A 27774-nucleotide genomic window follows, 5' to 3' on the forward strand; every position below is an offset into this window, starting at 1 on the left:
CCTGGGAAGTCACCCTGTCGGTCCTGACAAAGGAGAAAGGTGGGGTGCCAGGGACCCAGGCTGGGTGTCAGAAAAGGTTAGCCCAAGGAGCTGACTCCAGGGCTTCTGTGGAAGGGGCCTGGGCCTCTACGAAGAGCTGGAGGCTGGCCTTCTGGACCCCCTGGCCTCAGCCTTCTCCACCAGCCCCCACCTGCCCCCTCTGCCCCAAGCCCCCCCGCCCCCGCCCAGGGTCCCCCAGTCAGCGCTGCCTCCCCTTCCCTTGGGGCTGCAGGAAACTCATCTCCAAGCACTTTCTGGCTGCTAAGTCTCCCAGTCTCAGGCTGCTGGGTGGCTGGTAAACAGCTTATTAAGGTGATTAACGCTGCAATTAAAGCTGGAAAAACAGAGGCCAGGGTGCTGGCAGCAGGCGCCCCCTTCTCCTCCCCCCTCCGTTCTCCTCCCCTCTCTGTTCTCCCCTCTGCCTCCCCTCCCCTCCTCTTCCATCCCCTCTGAGGCTGCAACTCATTCAGCCTGCCTTTGCCAACCCTCACCTAGGGGCTGGGAGGTTGCACACTAGGGGTCCTATCTCAGCTGTTCAGAACCCCCTTCCGCACTGAGGTCTGGGGGCTCCCCTAGACTGGGGAGCAAGTGGTAGTGATGGTGTGTTGCCGAGGTGAATGGTGTAAGCAGGCCGAGCGGGCGTGAGAGCTCTAGGATCTCCTGCCCAGGACCCCGTGAAGGGAGGGGCGTTGGGGATAGGGATAGAGAAGGGCCAGAGGTGTCTCCTCTCCAATAGGGGGCAAGGAGCTTCCTTTCCCCAAGTTCACAGCGTCAGGGCTGCTACCAGCACATCCGATTGGCTGGGAACTGCCAGACCCTGCCCTTCTCTGAGCCCAGCATCCGGAGAAGGGCTTAGGGACTTTCTGGATCCCGGCCGCCCCTTCCTTCAGCAGCCCTCTCCCCAGCCTGGAGCTCTCGCCTGAGCCTTCTTCCTCTCCACCCTGAGTCCTGGAAGGGGAGTTCTTCCATTCTTCCATAGCTGCTGCTCCAAGGAGTATGTTTCCAGGCCCCAGCTCTGCCTATCAGGCTGTCATCCTTCTTTCAGGGCATAATTCAAATGCTACCTCTTCCATGGAGCCTTGGAAGGACTCCTTCCCACCCACGGCCCTGCCCTTTCCCTGACAGCCCCTCCGGTCCTCCCGGACCGCGTCAGGTCTGCCCTGCTGGGGGCCTCTCCACGGCTGGCCCCGTGTGTGCCTCCCTTCCCCAGACTCTGGGCATCCGTTTTACCAGCTCCTGGAACTGGCAATAAATACTGGCTGATTTACTCCTCTGGGGAGCGCACTGACTCCTCTTCGAGATGGCTGGATCAAGGGTAGCCAGCGGCTCGGGTCTGAATTGGGGGCAGGAAGCAAGGTGGGGACTCAGCCCCTTCTCCCCACCCCCATCACCATCCTCACCATCCACCCTCGTCAACAGCAACTCCCATTAACTGAGCAGTACTCCCCATGTGCTGGGTACCTTGTTTGTTAAGCCTTTTACTCACATTATCCTATTTAATCCTCTCAACAACCCTACTAGGCAGGTAGCATTATCCCCACATTACAGATGGGGAAACTGAGGCTTAGGAGGTTAAAGTGACTTGTCCAAGATCACCCAGCCTGTGAAGTGGTGGAGGCAGGATTCAGTTCAGGTCAGCTGACTCCAGCACCACATTCCTGACCACAGCCTTAAGCTTTTCCTCGGACCAGCCCCTCCCCCCCTCCACTTCTCCTCCAGGGAAGAGCCCGGGGAGGAGGGCTGGCGGGCTGGGGTGGGTGGAGTGGCGGAGGCGGCGGCAGGCTCCAGCTCCCTGACGCTCTGCCCCGGGGCGCCTTAGTAAACTGAGCGGCAGAAAAGCCCATTAAGAGCACCCAATCTCCAGACAGACCCGGGTGCAAATCCCAGCATCGCCACATATTAGTTATGTGATCTGGACAGAGACTGAACCTCTCTGAGCCTCAATTTCCCCATCTGAAGAATGGGTACCCTATCACCCACCTCCCCCGCCAAGTGCCTGGCACAGAGTTGGGAGGGTCCCATGCCAAATGCCTGGCACAGAGTAGGACTGCAGCGATCATCAGCTGTTCCTGAGGTTTGGAGAACAGTGACCCCAGGGCAGACTGGGGTTCCCTATGCAGCGCCCCCCGCCCCACCGCTTCCCCGAAGCTTGTCACGAGGCAAGCACCTGGCAAAAGATGGGCTCAGCGGCCCCACCCTGGCACCCTGCCATGTCCCCCCACCCAAGCCCTTTCTCTGCGCCCCCTGCCCAGGGCCAGTGAGGAGGGCGAGCTGAGTGGCCCCCCGAGGTGAGGAGAGGAGGAAGGGGAGCTCAGGGGTGGGGCTGACCCCCCACGGGAGGTCACCCGGGCAGTTAATCCAGCCTGACAGAGCAGGGATGAGCAGGGAGGAATTAGGGAGCTTACAACAGCCTTTCATCCCGCAGCAGCCCGCCCCGCCAGCCTGCCTGCCCAGCCTCCTCCTTCCTTCCTCTCTCTTTCTGCCCTTTTTTTTCCCTCTCCCTCCCTTTGCTGGCAGCCCAGCCCTAATAAAATGCAGTGTCTCCAGCAAGTCTGCCCGGCTGCCGCCTCGCTGCTCCTGCCTGCACGCAGCCCTCAAACCAAACTGCTCAGCGCAGCCCCGCCTGGCAGCTACCACTTAACCCTTTGCCAGCCAGGCTGGCGTCTATGGGCGGAAGGCCCTCCTCCCTTCCGCCTCCCTCAGGCCTGGGGGAGGGAAGGCCGGCCTCCTGAGAGGGGGAAAGGGGTGCAGGGGGGCTGGGCGGGGGCTCCCCGCCCTTCTGGAGCCCAGTCCGGGGAACCCCCAGGCCAGGTGCCCGGGACTGCGGTCTACCCAGGTCCTCGGGTGAGCCTGAGAGACCCTTCCTTCTGACTTCTCATTTGTATTGGGCTTGGTGCCTGACAATAGCCCCAGAGGCCAACAGGGCGGGGCTCGCTGTCCCCATTCGACAGATGAGGAAACTGAGGGCCTCACAGGGAGGTTTCAGGCTGAGCTGGGTCACCTCGGCTGCTGGGTGGTGTTGCTGATTCTCAATCCAAGACTTTTTCCAGTACGGGGAGCTGCCTCGGGCTCGTTGTGTGCGCGGGCGCGTACCTGTGCATAACTCTGGGGTGATGTGATGGATGTGTGTTTGTGCACCTGTGTGTTGGGGGTCTCAGGTGTGTGTGTGTGTGTGTCTGGCTCAAGTGGGAGTCCATGTAGGTGTGAGGAGGGAGAGATGTCGCCCTGTGTCTCAGTACGTGTGTATATGGGAGAAAGGTAGCTCACAAGCGTGTGCATGCATTCACACTGTCTCCCAGCTGCACCAACATGTGTCACTCACACCCCTCCCTTCATGCTAGCACCTCCAGCTCCCTGGCTCCAGTCTTGGAAGTGAGCAGCTAGAAGGGGAGAGGTGGGAGCAATGCTGGCCCAGGCGGTGGGCCGCGGGGCGGGGCGGGGGTGGGGGAGCAGTAGCAAGAGGGCTCGGAGTCAGGACTGAGCCTGAGAAGGGAAACACAGAACCCCCTCCGTCTGTTTGCTTCCCTCGTCCCGCTTGTTTCCCCAGCATGGGCTGGGGTCCCTGCCAGCTGGGTGGGCAGTGGTGTTCCCCCTGCCTGAGGCCCCACCCTCACCCCAAGCTGGAAGGGACAGACCAGAGAGTGAGGGACTGGGGAGTGCCTGGGTGTGGAGGCTGGGGGTTTACACGCGTGTGCAAGCATGTCTGCGTGTGAGCCCAAGATCAAAGAGCAGCCCTGAGGTGACCTGGTGGCGGCGGCAGGCAGCTGCCTGGCAGGGAACCCCAAGCCGCCAAGCAGAGTGGAGTCAAGGAGGCCACGGCTGGGAGCCTCCCACCCACCCAGACCTGCCCAAGTCGGGGGCAGCCACAGGGTCAGGAGCACCTGCCACCAGGGGCCGGGCCCAGCCCAGCCCTGGAGCCCAGAGTCCCAGTAGTGGATCCTCAGGGCTCTGAGTCCCCCACGAGCCCCTGGAGGCTCAGAGGCCTCTCTGCGTCCAGCACCTTCCCCAACTCCCAGGCCCTCCCCAAGAGCTGTCTGCCTCCAGCCTCCAGCCCCCAGCCTCCAGTTCAAAGAGCTCAGTGGTTATTTTCTTCTTTTTTATTAACGTTATATATAAAGATGGATCCAGTAAGAAAGCAGAAATGAGAAGGCTGGGAGGAGTCGGCTTCGTTCCTGCCCCCCTCGGGTGCGACTCTGAGATCTACCTCGTCTCTCCTTGCTCCCGCACATCCCACCAAACCCAAACCCAGCCGGAGCCCACATCCCCGTTTCTCTCTGCTCACAACGCACAGGCAGGTACATCCAGGAGGAAAGGGCCACATAAATAGGAAACCACAGTAGGGAGGAGGCTGCTTCTCTCTGTTGCTCTTTAAAAAAAAAATACATACTATATATATAGCTAGTCTTCCACCTCCCCTTTTCTTCAATGTTTGACCACATCAGGGTGGAGGAAGGTTAGCTCTGGGGGGAATCTGGGCCAAGGAGGGGCGGCGCTACCAGCCCTCCAGACAGCCACCCCCTCACCCCTAAAGGCACTAAAGGCAAGGAGCTGTCGCCCTCCCCTCTCCCCGTGCACCTCACCCGCCATTCTCCATCTGCGGGAGCAATCTGTTTCCAAAGTCACTGGAAAGGGGATGTTTTGGGGTTTCTCTTGCCTGGCATGTTTCCTTGGAGATTTGGGGTTTGGCGCCCAAACTGCCAACTTACTGGAGGAGAGGAAGAGGTGGGTGGGGGTGGAGCAGAGCAGAGGTGCCCATGCAGGGGAGACTGGTCCTATCTGGTAACAATGCCCTTTGTTTTCCTAGTTTTCAACAGCTTTTAAAACCAAAGTTGTGCAAAGTCCTGTACACGAAAGAAGAAATGGGTCCTTAGGAAAGACACCTGAGACCCACCGCCCCTCTCCCATCAGAGGGGGAGAGAGGAGAGAGATGGCTCCTTGAGTTCTTCCCTCTAAAGCCACAGATATTAAACGATTCCCTCACTTGGCGGGGGCAGGGGGGTTCTTTGGTTTAACCCTCAAATCTGAAATGAGGGTTAGAAGTGCGGGTTGGGGGCTGCCTGACGTCCCCACCCTGAGTCCTGGTCACGATGTCCAATGTCTTTTTGGCAGAGCGGATGCTCAGGAAGTGGGGAGCCACAGGTGGCTTAGGAGGGACCAGGCCTGACCTGGCATCCATGGTGCCTGGTGCCCCGGCCCAGGCCTGACTTGCAAAAGCTTCGCGGTCTCCCTGGTCCCCAAGGTCTCCAGTCTGTGGAACGAGCACTAAGTTTTAGAAGCTGGAAGGCGATGGGCCATTGAAAGCCAATCCAGGCTCCTGGAGCAGGAGGGGAACGGCTGTCCCAGCTGGAGTGGAGTGCCCCAACATCTGGAGGGAGACCCCAGTGCCTAGGCAGGGGGAGGGAGGTTCAGGGGACATCCTTGGTCCATGCAAATTTCATCTGGAAGCTCTTGGGTCCCTGGAGGAAGGGGCAAGGGAAGGGGGAAAGAGGTGCCTTGTCCCCCCTGTGCTCCTCGATGATTCCTGAGTGTCGGCTAGGACGGAGACGCCTTCTGCCTGGTCCCGGGTCCTTCGTGGGAGGCTCAGGCCAGGTGGGGGCTCAGTACACAGCCCCAGGGTTGGGCGGGGGCCCGGGAGAGGCGTGATGCAGGGCGGCCGGCTGAGGCGGCTGCTGCTGTAAGTGGGGTCCACTCAGGTTCTGTGCGTGGTACCAGGAGTTGGTGGGGTCGTCCAGATAGCTCGGGGAGGCGCTGTACGGGAGTGGCGGGGGCAGCTGACTTCGGGCAGGGGCCGGAGTGGAGTGGGAGGAGGTGTCCCAGAGGGCGGGGGACGGCGGTGAGTTGCAGGCCATGGAATCACTGTTGTTGGGGCTATGCTCCAGGGGCACCTCCCCGTTCTTGTAGAGCTTCTTGAATTTGGAGCGGCGGTTCTGGAACCAAATCTTCACCTGCGTGGGAGGGCGTGCAGCAAAGGGGGAGTGAGTTAGCCTCTCAGGATGCTTAGTGAAAACCCCAAGGAGACCCAGCCTAGAGAAGACAAGTCCAGCACCCCACGTTACACACAAGATCCAGGCAAAACCCAGGTGTCTGACCCAGGGCCAGCATCTTTCTTCTATCTGGGATAGAACGCAGTGAGGGGGGCGCCTGGGTGGCTCAGTTGGTTAAGCGAATGCCTTCGGCTCAGGTCATGATTCTGGAGTCCTGGGATCGAGTCCCACATCGGGCTCCCTGCTCGGCAGGGGGTCTGCTTCTCCCTCTGACCCTTCCCCTCTCATGCTCTCTGTCTCCCATTCTCTCTCTCAGATAAATAAATAAAATCTTTAAAAAATAAAAAAAAAATAAAAAAAAAAAGAACGCAGTGAGGAACATTCCACTGCCTGGGTCCAAAGTCCGCTCTGCCGCTTGCTAAGCGTGTGACCTTGGGCAAGTTACTTAACCTCTCTGGTTCTTGCCTTCCCCATCTGCAAAGTGGGGATGCTGACAGCCCCTCCTTCATAGGGTCATCATGAGGCTCAAATAAGTTTGGACGGATAAAGAACTTAAGGTCACCTGGTATATAGTAAGCACTCAATAAAAGGCAGCCCATGAGGTGGGGGAGGGGCAGTTCATGGCATTTTGTTCACATTAGAAACTCATAAGCAGAGGCGCATAGATCCACAGAGACAAACACACACCCACATAAGCATCTCCATGTGCAGGAATGTGCCCACTCACAGCATCACACTCAGACACCAGATTATGAAGATACACACGCGCACAGAGGCACCCAGGTAAATGCCCCATGAACGTGAGCACCCGTGAGCGCTCTGGAGCTGGCTCCTGGGGGTGACCTGCGGACTCAGGAGCAGGTGAGCCATGATTCCCCAAATTTCCCTTGGGTATCTCCCCCTCCCCCTGCTGCTCCCCACCCCATGACTGGTACAAACAATGAATCAGCTCCTCACTGGGTGACCCAGATTCCCAGCGGACCGGGCCCCACGCAGCAACCCAGGCCCGCCTGTCAACACCTGTAGGGAGCCAGGCATCCACAAGCCACTCCTCGCCTGAGCAGGGACAGGCTGCTGGGGGCTCTAGGAACTGGCTAGGGGGAGGGGTGGAGCTCACCTTTGAGTTCCTCTCCCCCTTTGTTGGGGAATCTCCCTTCCTGGCCTGGGGCAGAGGAAGGGGTGAAGCATTCGGGCGCTGAGCATGAATGTGGAGTTTTGGAAGAAGTGTACATTTTTGTACACGAGCTCACCAGTGTGCACAGCCACGTACACGTGTCCCTCCATCTATAAACACAATGACCCTTGAAAGGTCACTCTCCTTATGCGATCATTCCCACATGTACACAAACCCATTAGCATGTGTGCAAATATACACGCACGCACACATGTATGTACACACACGCCTGGCCTAGTGGCGGGGGAGAGCGATGTGGACTCCTGTTAAGTGAGGGACAAGCGCTGCGGAGAAGCACAGGAGCTAGGGAGTCTGGAGTAAGGGGAGGATACCTCTCCTTGTGGCAGACACACACAGTTGCACAGGTTCACAAATATGCACGCCTGTACACGTTTTAATGCAGAAACTTCCGACAGCAGTTGAGACTTGGCATGGGGGAGGGGTGGCCTTCCCTCTGCAGGCAAAGGGTTTCTAGGGCCTGCAGGGGATTTCGAAGGTGAGCCAGGTTCGGCGGCGCCTGGGGAGCCCCGGGGTCCCGCGCGCCGCGCCCCCCCCCCCCCGCCCGCTCTCGCCCCGAGCCCCAGCGGCCGTCGCCGGCCCCGCACTGACCTGTGTCTGCGTGAGGCCCAGCTGCGCGGCCAGCTCAGCGCGCTCGGGCAGCGCCAGATACTGGGCCTTCTGGAAGCGGCGCTGCAGGGCCGCCAGCTGGTAGCTGGAGTAGATGGTGCGCGGCTTTCGGACCTTCTTGGGCTTCCCGTTCACCATGCGCACCTCGGCTTCCGGCTCCTCCTTCACGGATACTGCGGGCAAAGCACCGGGCCGGGGGGGGGGGCGGGGGGGGCGGCTCAGCCTGGGCCTGCGCCCCCTACGCCCTCCGGGGCCCCGCGGGCCGTCCCAGCCTCCCGGCCGCCCGGCTGCGCGCTCCGCCGCCCGCGACCGAGCCGGACGGGGACCCGGACCCGGCGGCCGCCCACGACGCGCCCCCCCCACCCCCCGCCCCAGGCCGCAGCTCGGCGCCCGGCCCCCAGAGCGCCGTCCCCGGCGCCCGCCACCCGGGCGAGGACCGCCGAGGCTTCGCTCCGACGCCTTCCCGGCTCGCCTCCCAGCCTCGCGGCTCCCCGCCACCCGCCTGCGGGCCGCCCCCTTCTCGCCCCACCTTGCCCTCGGTCACCTCTCTCGCTCTTTCCCTCCGTTCTCCCCTCCTTCCTTTTTCTTTTTTTTTAAACTTTTTTAATTTTGGAATCGTTTTAGATTCTCAGAAAAGTTGCAAGCATAGTACAGACTCCCCCTTCCTTCCTTCCTTCTCTTTTTTTCTTGGCCTTTCCTCTGTTCTTTTCTCTCACTTTGTCTCCCCACATTTCTCTTTTGCTCTTTCTCCACCTTTCTCTTTTTTTCACTTTTCCACTTCTCGGTCTCTGCTTTCCCGGTGTGTGTGTGTGTCTGTCTGTGTATCTGTGTGTCTGTCTTTCTCCATGTCCCCCTTACCATTCCCCCCTCTCCCCGACCCATATCCAAAGGGTTCCTGGAGCTTCCAGTCGCCGCTGCCTAACCCCAAGCCCCTGCCACCTGATGTGCCCGCGAAAGCACCTCGATTCGGAGGTCCCCTGACACCCCTCTTCTCCTTCCTCCCCTAGCTGGCCCCATCTTCACCGAGACCTGGGGAGCACAGCGAAGGGACTGAAAGGTCATCTGTCCCCTCTCGGGCTCAGCTAGCTTTAGACAGCACCTTTTTTTTTTTTTTTTTTTTTTTTTGCCCTCGACGCTTCCCTAGATTTGGGCTTCAGTTCCCCGCCTTCCTCTCCCTAGGGGAACCCTCGAAGCTCTCACCTGGATCCTGGGCGGGCAGCGGCTGCTCCCGGTACGCCCCGTACTGCCGGTAGGAGGCTCCGTAGGTATATTCCGACTTGGGCGAGTAAGCGCCGGTGCCCGCAAGCCCGTTGAGATTGAACTGGTGATGGTAGGTGTAGGGGTTCACGGTCTGGCCGTAGGGCTGGCCCGAGTAGTAGTCGTGCTGGGGAGCGCTGTAGTAGCCCAGATCGGTGACAGAAGACTCGGGCAGGGTGGGCGAGTCCTTGGAGCCCGCATGGCAGCCCAGCGAGCTGGAGATGTCGGTGAGGATGCTGCTGAGCTTGCGATCGAAGGAGCCACTCATCCTGGCGGGCGCCGCGCGTCTCGGGGCTGGCCTGGGCCGCCGAGCCGAAGCGGGCAGGAGCGCGGAGGAGGCGCAGGAGACGAGGCGGGGGCGTGCGCCCGGAGGCCGAGGGGAGGGCCCGCAGGGTCTCGGGGGAGGGGAGGCCGAGGGGCGCCTAGACCATCGCCGGCCTTCCGGCGGTCGCTGCGCGCCTCTCGTCGCGTCCCAAGCCACAGTCAAATGCCGCCAGCTCCGCCCGGCCAGCGGGTTATAGACTCAATAGTGGAGTCGCGGAGGGAGGCTCCAGCGCTCTGATTGGCTGCAAGTCTTGCCTTCGAGGCAAAACATGCTCTTGCGCTCTTTCGTTCTCTCTCTCTCTTTCTCTTCTCTCTCCCCCCAATCTTTGTTGTTACCCAAAACACACACACACACACGCACACACACACACCCCTTGTTACTCCTCCTGTGGCTCCCACCACCAGCTCAGATAACCCCCCAGTGTCTCTGAAGGAAGGAGTGGGGGGAGGGTTCTCTGCCCGGCCGCCAGGATTTGTCAGTCAGTCTGTCTCCCTGGCTGCGGCTGGGAGGTGGGCTCAGGTGCGATGGGGAAGCAGGGGAATTTGCCCATTGGGTGTTTGTGAAGGGAGGTGGTCCAAGGTGGTGTGTGTGTGCATACACTATGCAAATGACAGGCAGACAGATGTGCCCAGAGTGGGAAGGACCCAGGGCTTGTGAAAATATTTTAATTTCTTTTACAATCAGAAGAAAAGGGAAAGACATTTGATTGAAGAAAATGTTTGGTTATATGATATTGATATTATTTACTGCAATGCAGTCATAAAATGTAATCTTGAATGTCTTTACAGAGAAAGGGGCCCATCAGGACAAAGTGCCTTGGGACTGTGAAAGTCAGAAGGGGGCCAAGAGGGTCCTGTTGGAGAGGCGGGGGGGGGGGGGGGCAGGTGTGTGTGGATTTAGGGGCTTATGCAGATGGCGGAGGAGCATAACCTGTCCCGTGATGCAGTTTCAGAGATTGCCCAGGCTTGCTGGAGGGAGCAGGGGACCTGGGGTCCCCATGAGGCTGGGTGGGACACAGCCTGGCTCTCTGTGTGCCTCAGTAAGTTTGGGGGCAGACTCTCTGCACTGGGGACAACACTGGGGGAATGGGGGCATTTTTAGAGATCAGGTATATGGGACGGGTGTACTTGGGGTGTGTGGTGTAAGGGTTTTTCATGTGGTCCACAGTATACAGAGATGGACAAAAGTGCAGGAGTGTGTGTGTGTGTGTGCACGCGGGGGCACGGGCATGGGCGCATAAGCAGTGTGAGTGGAGGGCCATGGGAGGGGGTGTCTGTGTGTGAATGGGTAGTTGCATGCAGATGTGTATAAAACTCTTAGCACCTTCCCAGTCTCCAGGAGCTGGGAACCATGATGCTCCATTGAGTGCTGTCCCTCCGAGAAGGCCCTGAAGAAGCCCCCTTTCCTGCGGACTGGCGGCTTCTAAGTCCTATCCGGCCTGCAAAGTCATCCAAGTTGTTCTTTTTTTATTATTATTATTTTTTATTTATTTATTTATTTATTTTTATTCTCATCCAAGTTGTTCTGAACGCCTACAGCATTTCTCCATTCCACCCCAGTTCTGCTCTCCGCCTTCCTTTTGGGGGAGGGGGAGCTCCTCTAAATCTCAGTCCCTGGCCTCGTACGACCTTCACACAGGGCAGCCCTGTCAATTCTGCCGTCCCCTTCGGCTGCCTGGCAGGGCTAAGGCGACCCAGGACACGCAGTGCCAGCGCGCCACCTTGTGGCCATTTCTGGGCTCTGCCGCCTCCCCAAGTCTCGCCAAGCCCGGGGGAGGGGTTTCCCGCGTAAGACTCCTCCGCCAGGCAGAGAAGTGTGCAGGGGGTTCTGTGACTCTTTCCCAAGTTAGACTCCGCAGGCAGGCTGCCAGGGGCTCCCAGGGCTTTGGGAGCTGCAGTTGGCGGAGGCAGAGGGTCCCGGTCCCCGGGCCGAGGTGGCCGCCAGGTCTGAGCGGCTCCGGGGAGGCCGCAGCGTGGGAAAGGTGGGGGCGGGGGCCGGGCGAGGGGAGCGCTATCTGTCTGTCTATCTCCGCGTCCCCCCAGCGCCTATCGCCCGCCGCTCTGAGCCCGTGGCGGGGCGAGTTGCCACCTGCTCGGGATGCCCTCTGTTCTGTTGCCAAGAGGGCGCCTAGAAAGCCCTAGGCGTTGGGGGCAGCGAGGGCACTGGCCCGGCCGGCTCCCCTCCCAGGATGGGAGCGGGGGAGGCCGGCAGGGCCTGCTTAGGAGCCCCCAGCTCCCCACAGAGAAGGAACAGCATATGGCAAGCCCCCTTCTCCGGGGTTCATCCATTCATTCACCACCGAGGCAAGGAGGGCCAGGTGTTTCAGAAATGGCAGGGAGTCCATCTACCTTCCTCATGAGGTCCTCGCAGAAGCCTCACTCCTTTCTCTCCTTGCCCCCGCCCCAACCTGCAGCTCCTGAGTTCAGTGACTGAGCACTGGACTGGGAGTCCGGAATCCTGGAATCCTGAAAAGGTGGTGTTGGTGGTGCGCTACATTAGCATAGTTTCTGTGCTTCATTCTGCTCTGAACGTCTGAAAGAAGTGGACAAAACTGCACACTGAAGACTTAAGTGAGCAATTCAACAATTGTTGGGTAATGTGAGGTTAGCCTCTGGTCCTCCATTGCACTCGGTGCTCCAAGACTCCGGGGACTGTATCTTGCACTTCACTACTACCTTCCAGGTACCTTAGAGCAAGTCCCGATACACACAACCTCAGTCTTCAACAGATGCTTGTTGAATGAATAACTGAGACTCTCTAGTCCTGGAGAGGGACTGAATCATCTTGGCTGAGTGTGCTTGCAGAATGAGAGAAAGGGGAGGCATGGAGCTGGCACCGCATCAAGCGACCTCCTCCCAGGGTGGAAGCAGCAGTAGCTTCCCGGATGGGGCCGTGTGTGGCCTCAAAGGGGCCCATCAGGCCAGCAGGACTGGAGCCACCCGCTGTGGCATGGGCACTCGGTGGCGAGGTTGCCGGAAGATGGGGGACCAGTGCCACCTCCTGCACCTCATCTGGGCCAGCAAGATGAGCAGGTGCCAGCCAGGCCAGAGTCCCGCCCCTGGTGGAAGGATGCTGCAGAGCAGTCTGTTAGGGGCCTCTGGGAGGCTGGCAGGACAGAGGAGCAGGGCTGGCCAATGCCCAGGTCCAAGTCCATCGTCCTGGGCATGAGAAAAGGTAGACTGTTGAAGCAGGCTCTGAGCAAGGCCACGGCAACTGGGCTCACAGAGCTCACAGAGAGCCAGGTGCAAGGGGAGGAACTCAGGAAGAAGGTTTGAGACAGAGGGTGAGCGGACCGGCCCGCGCTCTCTCTTTTGCCTGGGGAGCTGACGCCATCTAGTGGTCGGTATTAGGAGGCCAGAGTCCCGCTCCACTGGGGAGAGACCGTGGAAGGCAGCTCCAAGCAAAGCCCCCACCATCATACCCAGAAGGAATATTCTCTTCACTGATTTTAGGAGCCCTATCAGCACTAAATATCCACTTTTCATCGTCACATTGCCTTACTCTGCAGCTGCCACCTCCCCCCTCCCACCCATCCTCGTCCAGCCAGTGGCTCCTTCTCTTAGGTTTGTCATTTGTAAATTAAAAAGTGGACTATTATGGGGCGCCTGGGTGGCTCAGTTGGTTGAGGGTCCGACTCCTGATTTCAGCTCAGGTCATGATCCTGGGGTCTTGAGATCGAACCCCATGTCCAGCTCCAAACTCACGGGGAGTCGGCTTCCTCTCTCCTTCTCCCTCTGCCCTTCCCCCTGCACCTGCACTCTCTCTCTCTCAAATAGATAAATAAATAAATCTTTTTCAAAAAGTGGATGGTTAGATGGCCTCTGAGGTCCCTTCAAACTCTGATTCTAAATTCTCGGACTCTTGTCACTCAAGGGGAAACTCGCCTTTACCTTCTCACCAACTCCCCTGGACATATACCCCAGACCTCCAGCTCTCGGCAAACTGGATGTCTCCTGGAGTCCTTCATCCATCCAATAAATCCCTCCTGAGCCTCTACCATACTTGGTGCTGGGGATGGAGTGATGAACAAGACAGACACAATGCCCTTTCCATGGAGCCCAAGGTCCAGCAGGGGGCGTGGACACAAAAGCAGCCAGCTTCACTGTCATGTGACATGTACTGGGACAGGTGTGGCATACTCTGCTGTGACATGGTGACATGGAGACAGGAGGATATCTGGACTGAGACCTGAAGGATGTGTGAGATTCAGCCAGAAAGAGCAAGGATAAGGGGAAGGAGGGAATTCTGGAAAAAGTCTTTGCAAAGGCTCATGGGACTGCCTGGGACACAGCATTGGGGGATGGATGGCTAAAGGTAAAGCTGGAGTGGAGCCAGAGACCCAGAGCACAGAGCCCTTTGAACCCCAGAGCAGAAGAATGGGCTTTACCTAGTGGCTACAGGGAACCACTGGAAGATTTTAATCAGGGGAGAGACATGATTGGATGTTGGTTCTAGAAGGGTCCTTCTGGCTGCTGTGTGGGGATGAATCAGAGGGGACAAGATTAGAAGCTGGGGGAACAGCCAGGAGGCTACTTAAGGAGTCCAAGCAAGAGGGCAGTTGGGTCCAGGGTAAGGAGGAGGTGGTGAGGTGGGGAGAAGCAGATGGGTTTGAGAGACAGCGAGGAGGCGGAGCAGTAGTGTTTGGGAATGGACAGGAGCTGCGTGACCAGGAGAGGGGACAGTGGGGAATAGCCCCCATGCTTCTGACTTGGGCAACTAAAGTTGAGACCATTCTCAGAGAGAGAGAGGGGGGCTGTTTGATGAGCAAGAGGATGCCCCTGTTTTGTTTTGCTTTTTAAAGCTTTTATGCAGAAAAGTGCACCCGTCATAAATAACGAATTTGTGCAAACCAAACACAGCTGCGTAACTGGCAGCCAGGGCAGGAAGCAACAGTACCAGCACCAGAAGCCCCTCAGGCTCCCTTCCAGTTATGACCCCCAAAGGTAAAGTCCCAGCTCCTGGTACTACAGGTCAGGTTTGCAAGATTTTTGACTTTTGAGATAAATGGAAGTATACAGCATATACTCTTTTATGTCTGACTTCTTTTGTTGACCATTATGTTTGTGTGAGTTTGATATTATTGTATATATTTGTAGATCATTCATCTTCATTGTTGTATGCAGGTTCCCATCATGTGAATATACCACCATTTATTTATCTGTTCTACTCTTGGTGGGCATTCCTGTTTGGGGTTATCATGAGCAGCGCTCTGAGCATTCTTTTGACACACATATGTACATACTGCAGTTGGGTACCTAAGAGTGGACTTGTGGGCCACAGGATGTATGTTCAGCTTTAGAAGATACTGCTGGGGGGCACCTGGGTGGCTCAGTTAAGGGTCTGCCTTCAGCTCAGGTCATGATCCTAGGGTCCTGGGATCAAGTCACGCATTGGGCTCCTTGTTGAGCAGGGAGTCTGCCTCTCCCTCTCCTCCCGGCTTGCTATCTCTGTCTCTCTCTCAAATAAGTAAATAACATCTTTTTTAAAAAAAATTTTAAAAAAAGAAGAAGATACTGCCGGGGCCCCTGGGTGGCTCAGTCAGTTGGGTGTCCAACTCTTTATTTCAGCTCAGGTCGTGATCTCAGGTTTCAGGGTCGAGCCCCACGTTAGGCTCTGTGCTCAGCGCAGAGTCTGCTTGAGATTCCTTCTCTCCCTCTCTCCTGTCCTTCCCCTGGCTTGCGCTCGTGCCCTCTCTCTTTCTCTGAAATAAATAAATAAAATCTTAAGAACAAAAAAAGAAGATACTACTAAATTCTTCTCCCAAGTGGTTAGGCGCTTAGCTCAGTTCTGACCACGTTGAGTCTGACAGTGTTGCCGGAGCTGTCCAGCAGACAGTTGGCTCCATGGGTCTGAAAAATCAATAAAGAGTCTGGGGTGGGAGATGCAAACTGGGGGTTTGGGGCATCTTGTGGTAAGTGAAGCCACAGGCATGGATGAGATGGTTCTGGAGGGGAGAGAAGAGAGACAAGGAGGGTTTTAGGGCAACACCTGTGTGAGAGTGGCCAGATTGGTGCGAGGAGGTACAGAGGGAAGTGGCCCTGAGTGTGTGTGTGGGTGGTGGTGGTGGTGGTGAGAGTTTCAAGGAGGAGGGAGTGGTCAGCAAGGTCAAATCCGGCTGCGGACGTGCGCTTCAGGCAGGATGAGGACTGAGACGTGCCCTTTGGATGACATTTCAAGGGGGCAGTCAGTGATGCCAGGAAGAGCGGGTCCGTGGAGGGGAAGCGGGAAGGCTGTTTACAGTTAGCTGAGGGGCAAGTAGGAGGGCAAGTAGGAAATGGAGAGAACAAGTGCAGGCAACTCTGTCGTGAAGCTTGGCCATGAAAGGCAGGAGGGAGTGGAAAGCGCGGTAGCTGGAGGGTATTTGGCATATTGGGAGGGGTGTGTGTGTGTGTGTGTGTGTGTGTTTTAAATGGAAGCAAGCTTGTTTAGAGTCATTCACAGCAGCCAGTAGAGAGGGGTTAATCAAGAGATCCATCCCTGAGTAGGTGGGAGGGGAAGGATCTGGAGCCCCACCCAAGGGGTTAGACTCACAGCAGATTCTCCCTCCCATTGAGTCAAGAGGGAGCAATGATAAAGTGATGATAAAGGCTGGCTTTCAGGAGCACTCACTGTGTGACAGGCACTGTTCAAGCATTCTACACCTGAGTTGATTTACTGCCCCACCACTCTATGAGGTGGGCACTCTCATTTCTACATTTTGACAGAGCGGGAAACTGAGGCACAGAGAGGCTAAGTAAGTGATGCATTCAAGATTTGAACCCAGGCAGTCTGATTTTTAACCCCTATAGGATGCAGGTACGTTTGCAGGTTTTGAGTCAGAAGTAAATGAAAAAAAATGTTTTTAAGTAATCTCTACACCCAATGTGGGACTCAAACAATCCCAAGATCAAGAGTCAGATGCTCTACTGAGCCAGCCAAGCACCCCTCAGAAGATAATTTGATTGCATTGGGTACAGGACACATGGGTGTTTGCTATGTCATTCTCCATACCTTTCTGGATATTTGAAACATTTCAGAGTAAAAAGAATGGTTCGAGGTATTTGGGGGTTGCTGTATGGGTATGTATGCAAGGTAGGTGTGAAGGTAACAGCTGAGGAGAGGGGAGGTGGTGGGACCAGAGGCTTAAAGAAAGTGCAGAAAGGTGAGCAAGTCTGAAGTGTAGCATTTGCCATGGGACCAGGAAAAGGACTGATTAGGGACATAGAAGAACTTTGGGTTGTCACAGCCCTCTCTGTGGTGGGAGACTCTGAGGTTGTAGTGACCCAGGGTGCATGGTGGGAGTCATCCTAGGTGGTGGGCTGCTCTCCAATGGGGCTTTGTGGCTGGCTGTGAAAAGACAGTTGGGTTGACCAGGATGGAGGTTTGTTGGACAGGCAAGGGAGAAGCAGACATTAGAAAAGTGGTTGCCCAATGGGCGCCTGGGTGGCTCATTTGGTTAAGCGACTGCCTTCAGCTCAGGTCATGATCCTGGAGTCCCAGGATCGAGTCCCGCATTGGGCTCCCTGCTCGGCAGGGAGTCTGCTTCTCCCTCTGACCCTTCTGACCCTCCTCCCTCTCATGCTCTCTGTCTCTCATTCTCTCTCTCTCAAATAAATAAATAAAAAATCTTAAAATACATTTAAAAAAAAAAAGAAAAGAAAAGTGGTTGCTCAAGTGGTTTCTAAGGGAGTCCAAGTTGAGAAAAGAAGGAAGTGAAGAATGGGGTGATTTGTGGAGAAGTGGAAGAAAGGTCCAAGCTGGAAGTCCCCATGTGATCAGAGGGAGGCAGCAAGGGCATGACGGAGGGAGTACTCTTGGGTTCAAAGAGCAGGAGGTTGGAATTTATTCAAACTGCAGAAAACAAAAGAAGTAGAGAAAATCTTGAATGAAGCCAAGGGGAAAATACCACCTTATTTATAGAAGAACAAATATATGAATTATAGGGGCACCTGTTGGTAGAGCATGCAACTCTTGATCTCAAGGTCATGAGTTCAGGCCCTATGTCAGGTGTAGAGCTTACTTAAAAAAATAAATGACATTTAAAAAAATTAAAAATATATATATACGAATTATATTGGATGTCTCAGAAACCACGCCAGCAAAAAGAGAGTGGAGTGACATCTTTAGTGTTGAAAGAAAAAAAACCTCATAGCATTCTGTATCTAGTGAAAATATCCTTCGTAAGTGAACATAAATAAATATTTTCTCAGTCAAACAACAACTGAGGGAATTTCTTGCCAGCAGACCTGCTTTGGAAGAAATGTTAAAAGAAGTTCTTCAGGGAGAAGGAAAATTGTAAAAGTAAAAACAGCAGTTCTATGTAAAGAAAGGAAGAGCGTATGAAAAGGAATAAATGAAGATAAAATAAAGTATTTTATTTTTCTTATTCTTAGTTTATCTAAGAGAAACATGTATAATAATAGCAATAATGTATTGGGTAATTACAGCTTATGGATAAGTGAAATGAATTACAGCAAAGGTATAAGGGACAGGAGGGAGAAATACAGAATATTCTGTTATAAGGTACCTGACTGGCCACAAAGCAGGATAGTATCATTTGAAAATGGATTTGGATCAGGTTAAGTGTATATCACAAACTCTAGGGCAACAACTAAAAAGATTTTTAAAAGAAGTATAATTGGTATTTTAGAGAGGAGAGAAAATGGAATAATACAGAATGCTCAACTAAAGCCAGAGAATGTAGAAAAAGAGGGGACAGATTTCAAGTGCAATAAATAGAAAATAGCCACCAATATGGCAGATATTAATCCAACTATATCAATAATCATTTAAATGTGAATGATATAAATACATCTATTAAAAGACAGAGACTGACAGAGTGAATAAAAAACAAAACAAAACCCAACCACGTGTTGTTTATGAGAAACCCACTTAAAAATAAAGATACAGTTGATTAAACATACAAGAATCAAGAAAGATATACCATGCTAACAATAATCAAAAGAAAGCTGGAGTAGCTATATTAGTTTCAGACTAAGCAAACTTCAGAACAAGGAAAATAATCAGGGGTAAAGAGGGGCATTATATTATGATAAAGGGGTTAATCCTCCAAGAAGACCTAACAATCTTTGATGTATATCACCTAACAGAAGTGTCAACATATGCGAGGCAAAAAAATAATTGAATGACAAGAAGAAAAAGACAAGGGCACCTGGGTGGCTCAGTTGTTAATCATCTGCCTTCTGCTCAGGTCATGATCCCAGGGTCCTGGGATTGAGCCCCGCATCGGGCTCCCCGCTCAGCGGGAATCCAGCTTCTCCCTCTCCCTGCGTATGTTCTCTCTCTCACTATGTCTCTCTCTGTCAAATAAATAAATAAAATCTTTAAAAAAAAGAAGAAGAAGAAAAAGACAAATTGCTATTATAGGTAGAGACTTCAACACACCTTCATTAGTGATTGAGTTTGAATTATGAACGGGGTTGAATAACAGCAAAGAGGCCAGTGTGGTTGGAGAGAGAGTGAGAGAGAGTGCCAGAAGATGAAGGCAGAGAGGTGATGTGACAGGGATGGAGGGATTTGGTAGGGTCTCACAAATGTGGTAAGGACTTTGATTTTTACTCTAAGTGAGATGAGGTGCTATTGCAGAATTGTGTGCAGAGGGGTGACATAGTCTGACTTTTTTTTTTTTTTTAATTGGAATGTGTCTCAGTGTGGATTCAAATTTATCCTACTTGGAATTCTTTGGGATTCTTGGATGTGTGGATTCATGTATTTCATCAAATTTGGGCCATTTTTGGCCACTGTTTGTTCAAATATTCTTTCTGTCCCCCTTCTCCATCTGGGACTTCTATAATGAATATGTTAGTATATTGATGGTGTCCCACAGTTCTCTTAGACTCTGTACTGTTTTCTTATTCTTTTTTCTTTCTGTCCATCAGGCTGGATGATTTCAATTGACTTTCTTTCCATCACCAACTCTTCTCCTTCTTCAAATCTACTGTTGAATCCCTCTAGGGAATTTTTCATTTCAGGTATTGTACTTTTAAGCTCCAGAATTTCTATTTGGTTTCATTTTATAATTTCTATCTCTTCACTGATATTCTCTATTTTTTCAGACACCATTCTCTTTGTTTCCTTTTGTTATTTGTCCATGCTTTTCTTTAGCTCTTTGGGCATATTTTAAAAACAGTCAAGGTCTTTGTCTAGTAAGGCCCATGTCTTTGTTTGTTTTTGTTTTCATTAAGCCCAATGCCTGTGCTTCCTTCCTGTTAGTTTTTTTTCCTGCGAATGGACCATATTTCCTTTCTTTATAGGCCTTGTAATTTTGTTGTTGGAACTAGGTACTCTGATTTTATAATGTGGTACCTCTGGAAATCAGATTTCTCTTTCTTTCCAGGATTTGTTGTTGTTTTTTGCTGTGGGATGCAGTCATCCATTTGTTTAGGGACTTTTCCAAACTCTTTTTGCAAGGACTATATTCCTTGTCATGTGTGATCAATGAAGTGTCGACTCTGATATTTTAGGAAATGCCATTCAGTGTATAAACTTCTTACCAAAAAATAGGAAAGATCTCACCTGCGATATGTCCTGCACATCCTGTGCACAATGCTGTTAAAAGGGGAAATGATGTACTTACTTGCAATACTGAGGCTTTCATAACATTTTTATTTTTTATTATTTTTTAAAGATTTATTTATTTATTTATTTGACACACACACACACACACACACAGCACAATCAGGCAGAGTAGCAGGCAGAGGGAGAGGGAGAAGCAGACTCCCCACTGAGCAGAGAGCCAGACATGGGGCTTGGTCCCAGGACCCTGGGATCATGACCTGAGCCAAAGGCAGACACTTAACCAACTGAGCCACCCAGGCGCCCCCATACCAAACATTTTTAGTCATGTTTCAGTTTCTTCAAAATGTGCAGAAGCACTTAGTGAGATTACTGACCTTATACATGTAGAAGGAGATCGTCCTTAGACACGTGCTTACAAGATGATTATCAGTACTGCTGTCCATGGCAGAGATGTTAGAACGTCGGCCTGTAAAGTCATTTTTAAAGGGTGAGAGAAGAGGAATGCCCTTCTGTAATTTGGAGGCATATGAAAGGCAAAAATGAAGAAAGGAGGGGCACGTAGGTGGCTCAGTTGTTTAAGCGTTTGACTTTGGCTCAGGTCATGATCTCAGGGTCCTGGGGTCAGATCTGGAGCTGGCTCCACACTCAGAGAGGAGTCTGCTTCTCTCTCTCCCTCTGCCCCTCCCCCATCCCTGTCTCTCTCTCTCTCTTTCTCAAATAAATAAAATCTTTAAAAAAAATGAAAGGGATCACAGTAAAATGAAAATGTATATGCTATTTCTCCAAAATTGATGATCTTTGGAGAGGCCATAAGGAGCCTACAGAAGGATGAACAGACTGCACTTGAGTTGTTCAATATCATGTGTACGTTGTGACAAAAACTCATACAGGAAAAAAAAAGACTCATATTTAGGAAATAAGACTGCTTCAGCAAAACAAAAACAAACACAAACAACAACAAAAGCCCTAAGACTTTCTTAATTTTTTTAATAAGAACTGTAACTTATTTGAAATCTGCATTAGTCTGGGTTCTCCAGAGAACAGAACCAACATGATATCTGTCTGTCTTTCTCTCTCTCTCTCTCTCTCTATCATCCATCATCTAACTGTTATAAGGAATTGGCTCAAGTAGTTATGGCAGATGGAGTCTCAAGATCTGCAGTTAGCAAGCTGAAGATCAACGAGAGCTTGAGGGTTCAGCCTGAGTTCTAAGGCCTGAGACCCAGGAGCACGGGATGATATAGGTTCCAGTGTGAAGGCAGGTAAAGACTGGTGTCCCAACATGAAGATAGCCAGAAGAGAGAGCCTCTTCTCTCTTCCTCAGCCTTTTATTCTATGCAGGACTTCAACAGATTGGATGCAGGGACCCTCCCTCCACTGCCCCCCTCCGCAAACCACCACACCAGAATAATGTTTAACCAAACACCTGGGCACCCCATGACCCGATTCAGCTGACATAAATTAACCATCATACAGTCCAACTTGGATCTCACAGTTCAGATCACCTCTGTGGGTTTTTTAAAAAGATTTATTTATTTATTTGAGAGAGAGCACACAAGAGAGAGAGGGAGAGAGAGTGGGGAAGGACAGAGGGAAAGAATCTCAAGCAGACTCCCCACTGATTGTGAGCCCCACGGGGGGCTCAATCTCACAATCCTGAGATCATGACCTGAGCCCAAATCAAGTCAGACGCTTAACTGACTGACCCACCCAAGTGCCCCCACATCACCTCTGTGTTGTTTTTTTTTTAAAGATTTTATTTATTTGACAGAGACACAGCGAGAGAGGGAACACAAGCAGGGGGGGTGGCAGAGGGAGAAGCAGGTTTCCCGCTGAGCAAGGAGCCCAAGGCGGGGCTCGATCCCAGGACCCTGGGATCATGACCTGAACGGAAGGCAGACACTTAATGGCTGAGCCACCCAGGCACCCCTCACCTCTGTGTTTTAAAACCATTTTCCCTAAGAAAGAAGTCAACCTTCTAAAGACATCTGAGTATTTAAAAATGATGGACGTTTTAGACATGGCTAGTCTGTATGATAAATTCATAGACACAAAGGACCAGTTGTTAAACAGCTGGTCTACCAAAACAAGCCTGTAGATACAAAGTAGATGGAAATTTTTGAGGAGCCATAATGGATTCCCACAAGTCTAGAAACCTGCTGTTACAAGTAAGTAAAATCCTAAGTATTCCATGCTCACGTCTTTTTGTTGAGGGCGGACTTAATTGGAAATTATCACACTGGACGGACATAAGGAATCAATATGATGTGGGCTTGATAAGTGCAGGGCTGTAGGTCCAAGTGAATTTTACATTTGACTATGTGAAGTTTCAGCACTACATAAAAGAAAAGGAGGCCGTCCTAAATAAAGGTTGCAGGAAGTTCAGGGAAGTATTATTGGAATAGAAAACTGAGAGTCACATTATCCTACGATGTCATGGGTCAGACAGAAACATGCCATTGTTTTATTATTATTATTAAGTATGAGCAAGATCTACTTAATTTGTCCTATTACATTTATGTTCTCATTTTTAAAGTCTTACACTTATGTATCTTAAGAATATGCAATCAGTGGTGCCTGGCTGGCTCAGTTGGAAGAGCATGCAACTCTTGATCTCAGGGTTGTGAGTTCGAGGCCCACATTGGGTGTAGAGATTACTTAAATAAATGAATAAACCTAAATTTTTTAAAAAAGAATGCATAATCATATAGCCCACAGAATTTAAATGCCCAGCAAAGAGTTCTAAAGAGTTCAAATAATTTTTCTATATCAGGTAAAAAGAGATGTCCTAAAAATGTTGTTGTATTTTTCTCACACATATTATTTAATTGGTCCAATTCTCATTCGGCATTAATTGCCTCTTTTAACTAGTCCTATTATTTCATTTAAATAGCAGCATTTATGGACCAGGAAAGAAAATAATAAGAGAATAACATAATTTCAAACAAATAACTATTTTCATACTTTTATGTTAAAGTCATAAAACATGCTTAGATCATATGTTATCAAGTTGTTGTTGTTGTTGTTTTTTCCGGTATGGCTGCATCCCTCTAAAAAGACTGGTCCTCTAAAAACTAGTCACTATGGCTGAGGGACTTCACTGCCTTCTGGAAGTCCGGAGCTTCACAGAGCTCAAATGAGATCTACTCCTCTCTCCATCTGCTCTCTGTGTGACTCCAGTCCTAGCCAGGAAAGCACTTCCTCAGACACAGTCCTGGAATTGGGTCTCAGTGGATGCCCTGAGTTCACACGCCTGTCTCTGAACCACTTACCATGTAGTGACAGAGCCTGGGTTATCAGCTCTCTCCCCAGAGCCGGAGGGAACCTGGAGGGAGCCTGCTCCCTCAAAGACAACTTGAGGGTGGAGAAGAGGCAAAGGGAAAGGGGGAACCCGGAACTCTTCCCAGAAGAGGGGATAGATGCTGTGCAGGCAAATGCATACTTAGCCATCCATTACTCTGTCAGTGGCCAGCCAAAGTGCTTTCTGCTAAATCGCTTTGGACCAGCTCCCTGGAGCCAAACAAACATGCATCCATTTTATCACTTATCATATTATATTGAGATGATCTGTCACTGTGTCTTTCTTACTGATTAGACAGAGAGTTTCTCAAGGACAGGGGCCATGTCTGATTCCTGCTCTGTCCCCTGCACCTTGCGCTCAGCCAGGCACATCATGGATGCCCTGGGATCCCATTCTTGCCTCTGTCCTCAGCCCTCAGTTCACTTGTTCCTTGCACAATCTCTTCCGCTTATATGGCTTTCGACGACAGCTCCCGCCCAGGTCTTCCCCTTGGGTCCAGAGCTGGGTTTCCTACTGCCTTCTGGACGCTCTAACTTGGACATCCCACGGGCAGCTCAAACTACGTTGGAAATGGAACCTCCCGTCTTTATCCCCTAAACATTAACATTCTCCTCCTCCACTGCTGCCTTTCTCAGGGACCATTGGTCACTCAACTTATTTTGCTCTCACCTGCCACCATCAGTTTACCCCCACGTGTTGTTTTTGTTTTTGTTTTAGGTTTTTTTTTATATATATATATTTATTTATTTGACACAGAGAGACACAGCGAGAGAGGGAACACAAGCAGAGGGAGTGGGAGAGGGAGAAGCAGGCTCCTGGCTGAGCAGGGAGCCCGATGCGGGACTCAATCCCAGGACCCTGGGATCATGACCCGAGCCGAAGGCAGACGCTTAACGACTGAGCCACCCAGGTGCCCTTTGTTTTAGTTTTAAGAGAATTTATTTATTTATTGACAGAGAGAGAGAGAACACAAGCAGGGGGAGGGCAGGCAGAGGGAGAAGCAGGCTCCCCACTGAGCAGGGAGCCCGATGCGGGACTCGATCCCAGGACCCCGGGATCATGACCTGAGCCGAAGGCAGATGTTTAACCAACTGAGCCACCCAGGACTCTCTCCCCCCACCCCCACCCAACACATGTGTTTTTGATCCTGTCTCCCAGATACCTCTGGATGTCCCCGCTTGCCTCATCCCACTGCCCGGCCTCAGCACCCCTCCCCCGATGGTACAGTAGGCATCCTGCTCCAGGCCTCCCTCAACCTGTCCCTCGGTGCTTCCTGTCACCTGTCACCTTCACCTTCCAGCCACACCAGCAGCACCTGCAGGCTCTGGCCCAGCTGCTCTGCTCATTCTCTGCGGCTCCAGCCCTGCCAAGGGCCTTTCTTGGTGTCTGCCTTCTTCTTCAGGTGGCTGACTCCTTCTTGTCCTGGGAGATGGATCAGCTTATCTCCAAGAAGAAGCCCTCTACTTGCCAGTTTCTCCCTGTGGAATGTGAGCGCCAAGGGGGCAGGTGCCGTGTCCCTTATCTCTGCGACTCTAGCCAGAGTTTATCCCGGGGCTAGCGTGTAGCAGGTGCTTATTAGTTGTTCGATGAGAGAATCAGCAGAACAGCTACCACAGAGGTGGGCAAACTTTGGGAAGGGCCAGGTAGAGGGTATTTTAGCCTTTGGAGGCAGCGTGTTCTCCCTTACAATAAGAAAGCGGCCACAGACAATATGCAAACAACACTGACCTTGCAGTCTGAGTGAGGGGAGGGGAGCCCTCTGATTCTTTCCCTGCCTTGAGGACAGGAGGGAAAGGAGGAAACCATGAAGGTCAGACCATAAGTAGGATTTTCTCAGGAGCAAAGGTTAGGGAGGAATCCCTTTCCTTGGAGGTTTTATTTATTTTTTTTTTTAAAGATTTTATTTATTTATTTGACAGAGAGAGAGATAGCGAGAGCAGGAACACAAGCAGGGGGAGTGGGAGAGGGAGAAGCAGGCTTCCCGCCGAGCAGGGAGCCCGATGCGGGGCTCGATCCCAGGACCCTGGGACCATGACCTGAGCCGAAGGCAGACGCTTAACGACTGAGCCACCCAGGCGCCCCATTTTTTTTTTTAAGGATTTTATTTATTCATTTGAGAGAGAGAGAGGTGAGGGGGGAGCAGAGGGAGAGGGAGAAGTAGGCTCCTCGCTGAGCAGGGACGCCGATGTGGGGCTTGATTCCAGGACCCCCAGATCATGACCTGAGCCAACTGAGCCACCCAGGTGGCCGGGGATTTTTTAAAAATAAGAGAAAACTGCCCAAGTATGCTGAAAAACAAGGTGGGTGTGGCCTGGAGGCAGGAGGAGGTGCAAGGAAATTGCTATAATCCAGGGCTCTGCCCTGGGGCCAGGGCGCCGTGCCCTGACCATGGGTTGCAGTTAGCACAATCGCCACCAGGTGGCAGGCCTGCCCATTTCTAAATGCTGAGGACTCTGGCTGCTGGGAACTCAAATTGGTTGACAGGTTTATTTATCCATCATTTATTCATTCAAGATCTGTATTCCCCAAGCACTTTGGACTCCTCATACGTGCCAGCAGGCATTGCGCTAAGCGTGGGGAAGAAGCAAGCGGCCAAGACTAAGTCTGTTTTCTGGGCACCTGCATAGCTCCTCCCTACCTAGCAGCAAGTCAAATGCCCAGACGAAGGTCCATAGTGGTGGCTGGTGTCCGTGGGGCAGGCCTGCTGCCTGGGTCTGTTCCCACCGAAGCCTCGTGGAGTGGTGCCCCTTGTCCTCCGTTCTCATCCAGCGAGAGCCAATGGGCAGCAGGCCCTGAGCAAGGTTTGGATTGTTTCCCATCCCAATCTCAGGTTGCCCACAGCGGGTCTCAGGTGCAGCCGCACACTGGTCCCTGGGGCTGAGGTTTCCTCCATTTCTGTTCTTCTTCCAACCAGGCCCAACCTCAAACCACCAGTTCCTCCTCTCCCCCCGTCCCTCCCTTCCCTTTGCTCTGTTCCCAGCAGCTTCTCTGGAGTGTCCATGCAGAGAGCAGGAAGTGGGCACCTGGAGCAGGCCCAAGACCTGGGGGTCTTGGGGTCGCTGTACCCCTTCTGCCAGAGGGAGGCCCCACGGATCCACAGAAAGGCAGGGTGGGCGGGGGTAAGCTTGGAGGCTAAGAGCACACCTGAGAGTAACTGCCCTGAATTGAATTAGAGGCCCCCTGCCCCAGATTCAGTGAGGATTGCAGGAACCTCAGGCTGCTCCTTACGCACCGGGACTCCAGACCCAGCAGAGATGGGGTGGCACCCACCAGGGTCACTTTTTGGACAGGGCCCCCAGATGGCTTCCTCGGCCGTCAGCCATGGAGCCCCATCCTCTGGAAGAGTGCCAGCCACTGTTCCGCTTTATTTCCTTCTCCCCTCTCCTCTTGCCCCGGCTTCCCTGGCAACTGGGTACCCCCTCCCTCAGCCCAGGCCCCGTGCCTTCTGACTCACTGTGCAGCTCAGCTGGAAAGCATCTGGCCATGCCATGGCCCTGGCATCTGGCCTGTTGGCCCTGAATGAGAGGCACCCCTTCCTCAGACCTTCCACCAAGTGCCTCCATGAAGATTATGTCTATTGAAAACTTCCCCACCCCATCCGCAAGAAGAAAACCCCCTCTGATAAGTGGGGGTGTCAAAGCACCCCCACATCCAGTACCCTGTGCCAGGTGGAGCTGGAGTCCCAATCTTATCAGCTCATCGCATTCCAAACATTCCTCGTGGGCGGGGGCCGGGGGGGGGGGTGGCTGGCCAGAAGAGGAGAATGCCGCTTGACTTCAATATCCCAGGTCTCAGGATACTCCACTTTTTTTCCCCTCCACCTCCCAGCCCCCACCCAGTGCTCAGGTGCCTCCCAGCCCCTTGCATCTTGGTCTCTATGTCTAGCTCCTCATCCTCTTCTGGTCTGTTCTGTTCTTCCTTTCCCTCCATTTACTCTTCCCTCTCTCAGCCCTGTCATCCCAGGAATTTATAGTAGAAAGTGGGGGGACCAGGCTGGGGTTCTCTGCAGGGCCTTTGTCCCTGTTGCAGGCACTCAAGAACTCAGGGTTTGGTCTGGCCCCAGCTTGACATCACTTCCCAGGACTTGCCCTCTCTGGTCATGGGCTCATCCTACCCCTTGAGTGCGGGGGTTCTGGGGTCTGAGTCTTTGATCTCTAAGGTCTGCTCAGAGTGATGGTCCAGGTCTGCCCTGGAGAGAGTTCCTCAAAGCCTCCCTCCAAACTGCACAGGACAGAAGTGAGGGTCAGTTCCTCCATTGTCTCCCACCTCTACCCAGCCCAGGCCCCCTCCCTCTCTTGCTGCCTGCCCACCTACTTTACATAGCATCTGTGGGTATGGTCCAATACTTGGACAAAGTTGTTCTATTCCTAAAACACATGCACATCCCTCTACCTTCTGGCCACCTCCCAACTCCTGACCAGAGTGGTGATTGAAGGGGGGGCTGGAATCTAACAACCTTGAGTTCTAATTTCTGGGTCTGCCACCAACTTACTGCCTGATCTGAAGCTAGTCACTACCCTACTCTGAGCTGTAGTTACCTGAGAAATAA

At 52.7% G+C, this 27774-nt stretch overlaps 1 protein-coding gene across 1 annotated transcript; it reads right to left on the bottom strand.

The window, feature by feature from the left end:
• Positions 1–4124: 4124 nt before the first annotated feature.
• Positions 4125–9697, bottom strand: DLX3 (distal-less homeobox 3). The gene is made up of 3 exons (XM_081805174.1): positions 9025–9697; positions 7807–7997; positions 4125–5984 (listed from the first exon to the last, which is right to left on the bottom strand). The coding sequence occupies exons 1-3, from the start codon at positions 9347–9349 to the stop codon at positions 5637–5639; spliced, it is 864 nt and encodes a 287-aa protein (XP_081661300.1). The 5' UTR covers positions 9350–9697; the 3' UTR covers positions 4125–5636.
• Positions 9698–27774: the final 18077 nt, after the last annotated feature.

This window comes from Leptonychotes weddellii, chromosome 15 (genome assembly GCF_054177405.1).
Source record: "Leptonychotes weddellii isolate Sample4059 chromosome 15, ASM5417740v2, whole genome shotgun sequence".
NCBI classification, from domain to species: Eukaryota; Metazoa; Chordata; class Mammalia; order Carnivora; family Phocidae; genus Leptonychotes; species Leptonychotes weddellii.

Excerpts from the sequence above, each read along its gene's own strand:
- DLX3 (XM_081805174.1), bottom strand. The coding sequence starts at position 9,349 with ATGAGTGGCTCCTTCGATCGCAAGCTCAGCAGCATCCTCACCGACATC. Across the intron at positions 7,998-9,024 it reads GCTGCCCGCCCAGGATCCAG|TATCCGTGAAGGAGGAGCCG; the intron begins GTGAGAGCTTCG and ends CTTTGCCCGCAG. Across the intron at positions 5,985-7,806 it reads TGGGCCTCACGCAGACACAG|GTGAAGATTTGGTTCCAGAA; the intron begins GTCAGTGCGGGG and ends CCTCCCACGCAG.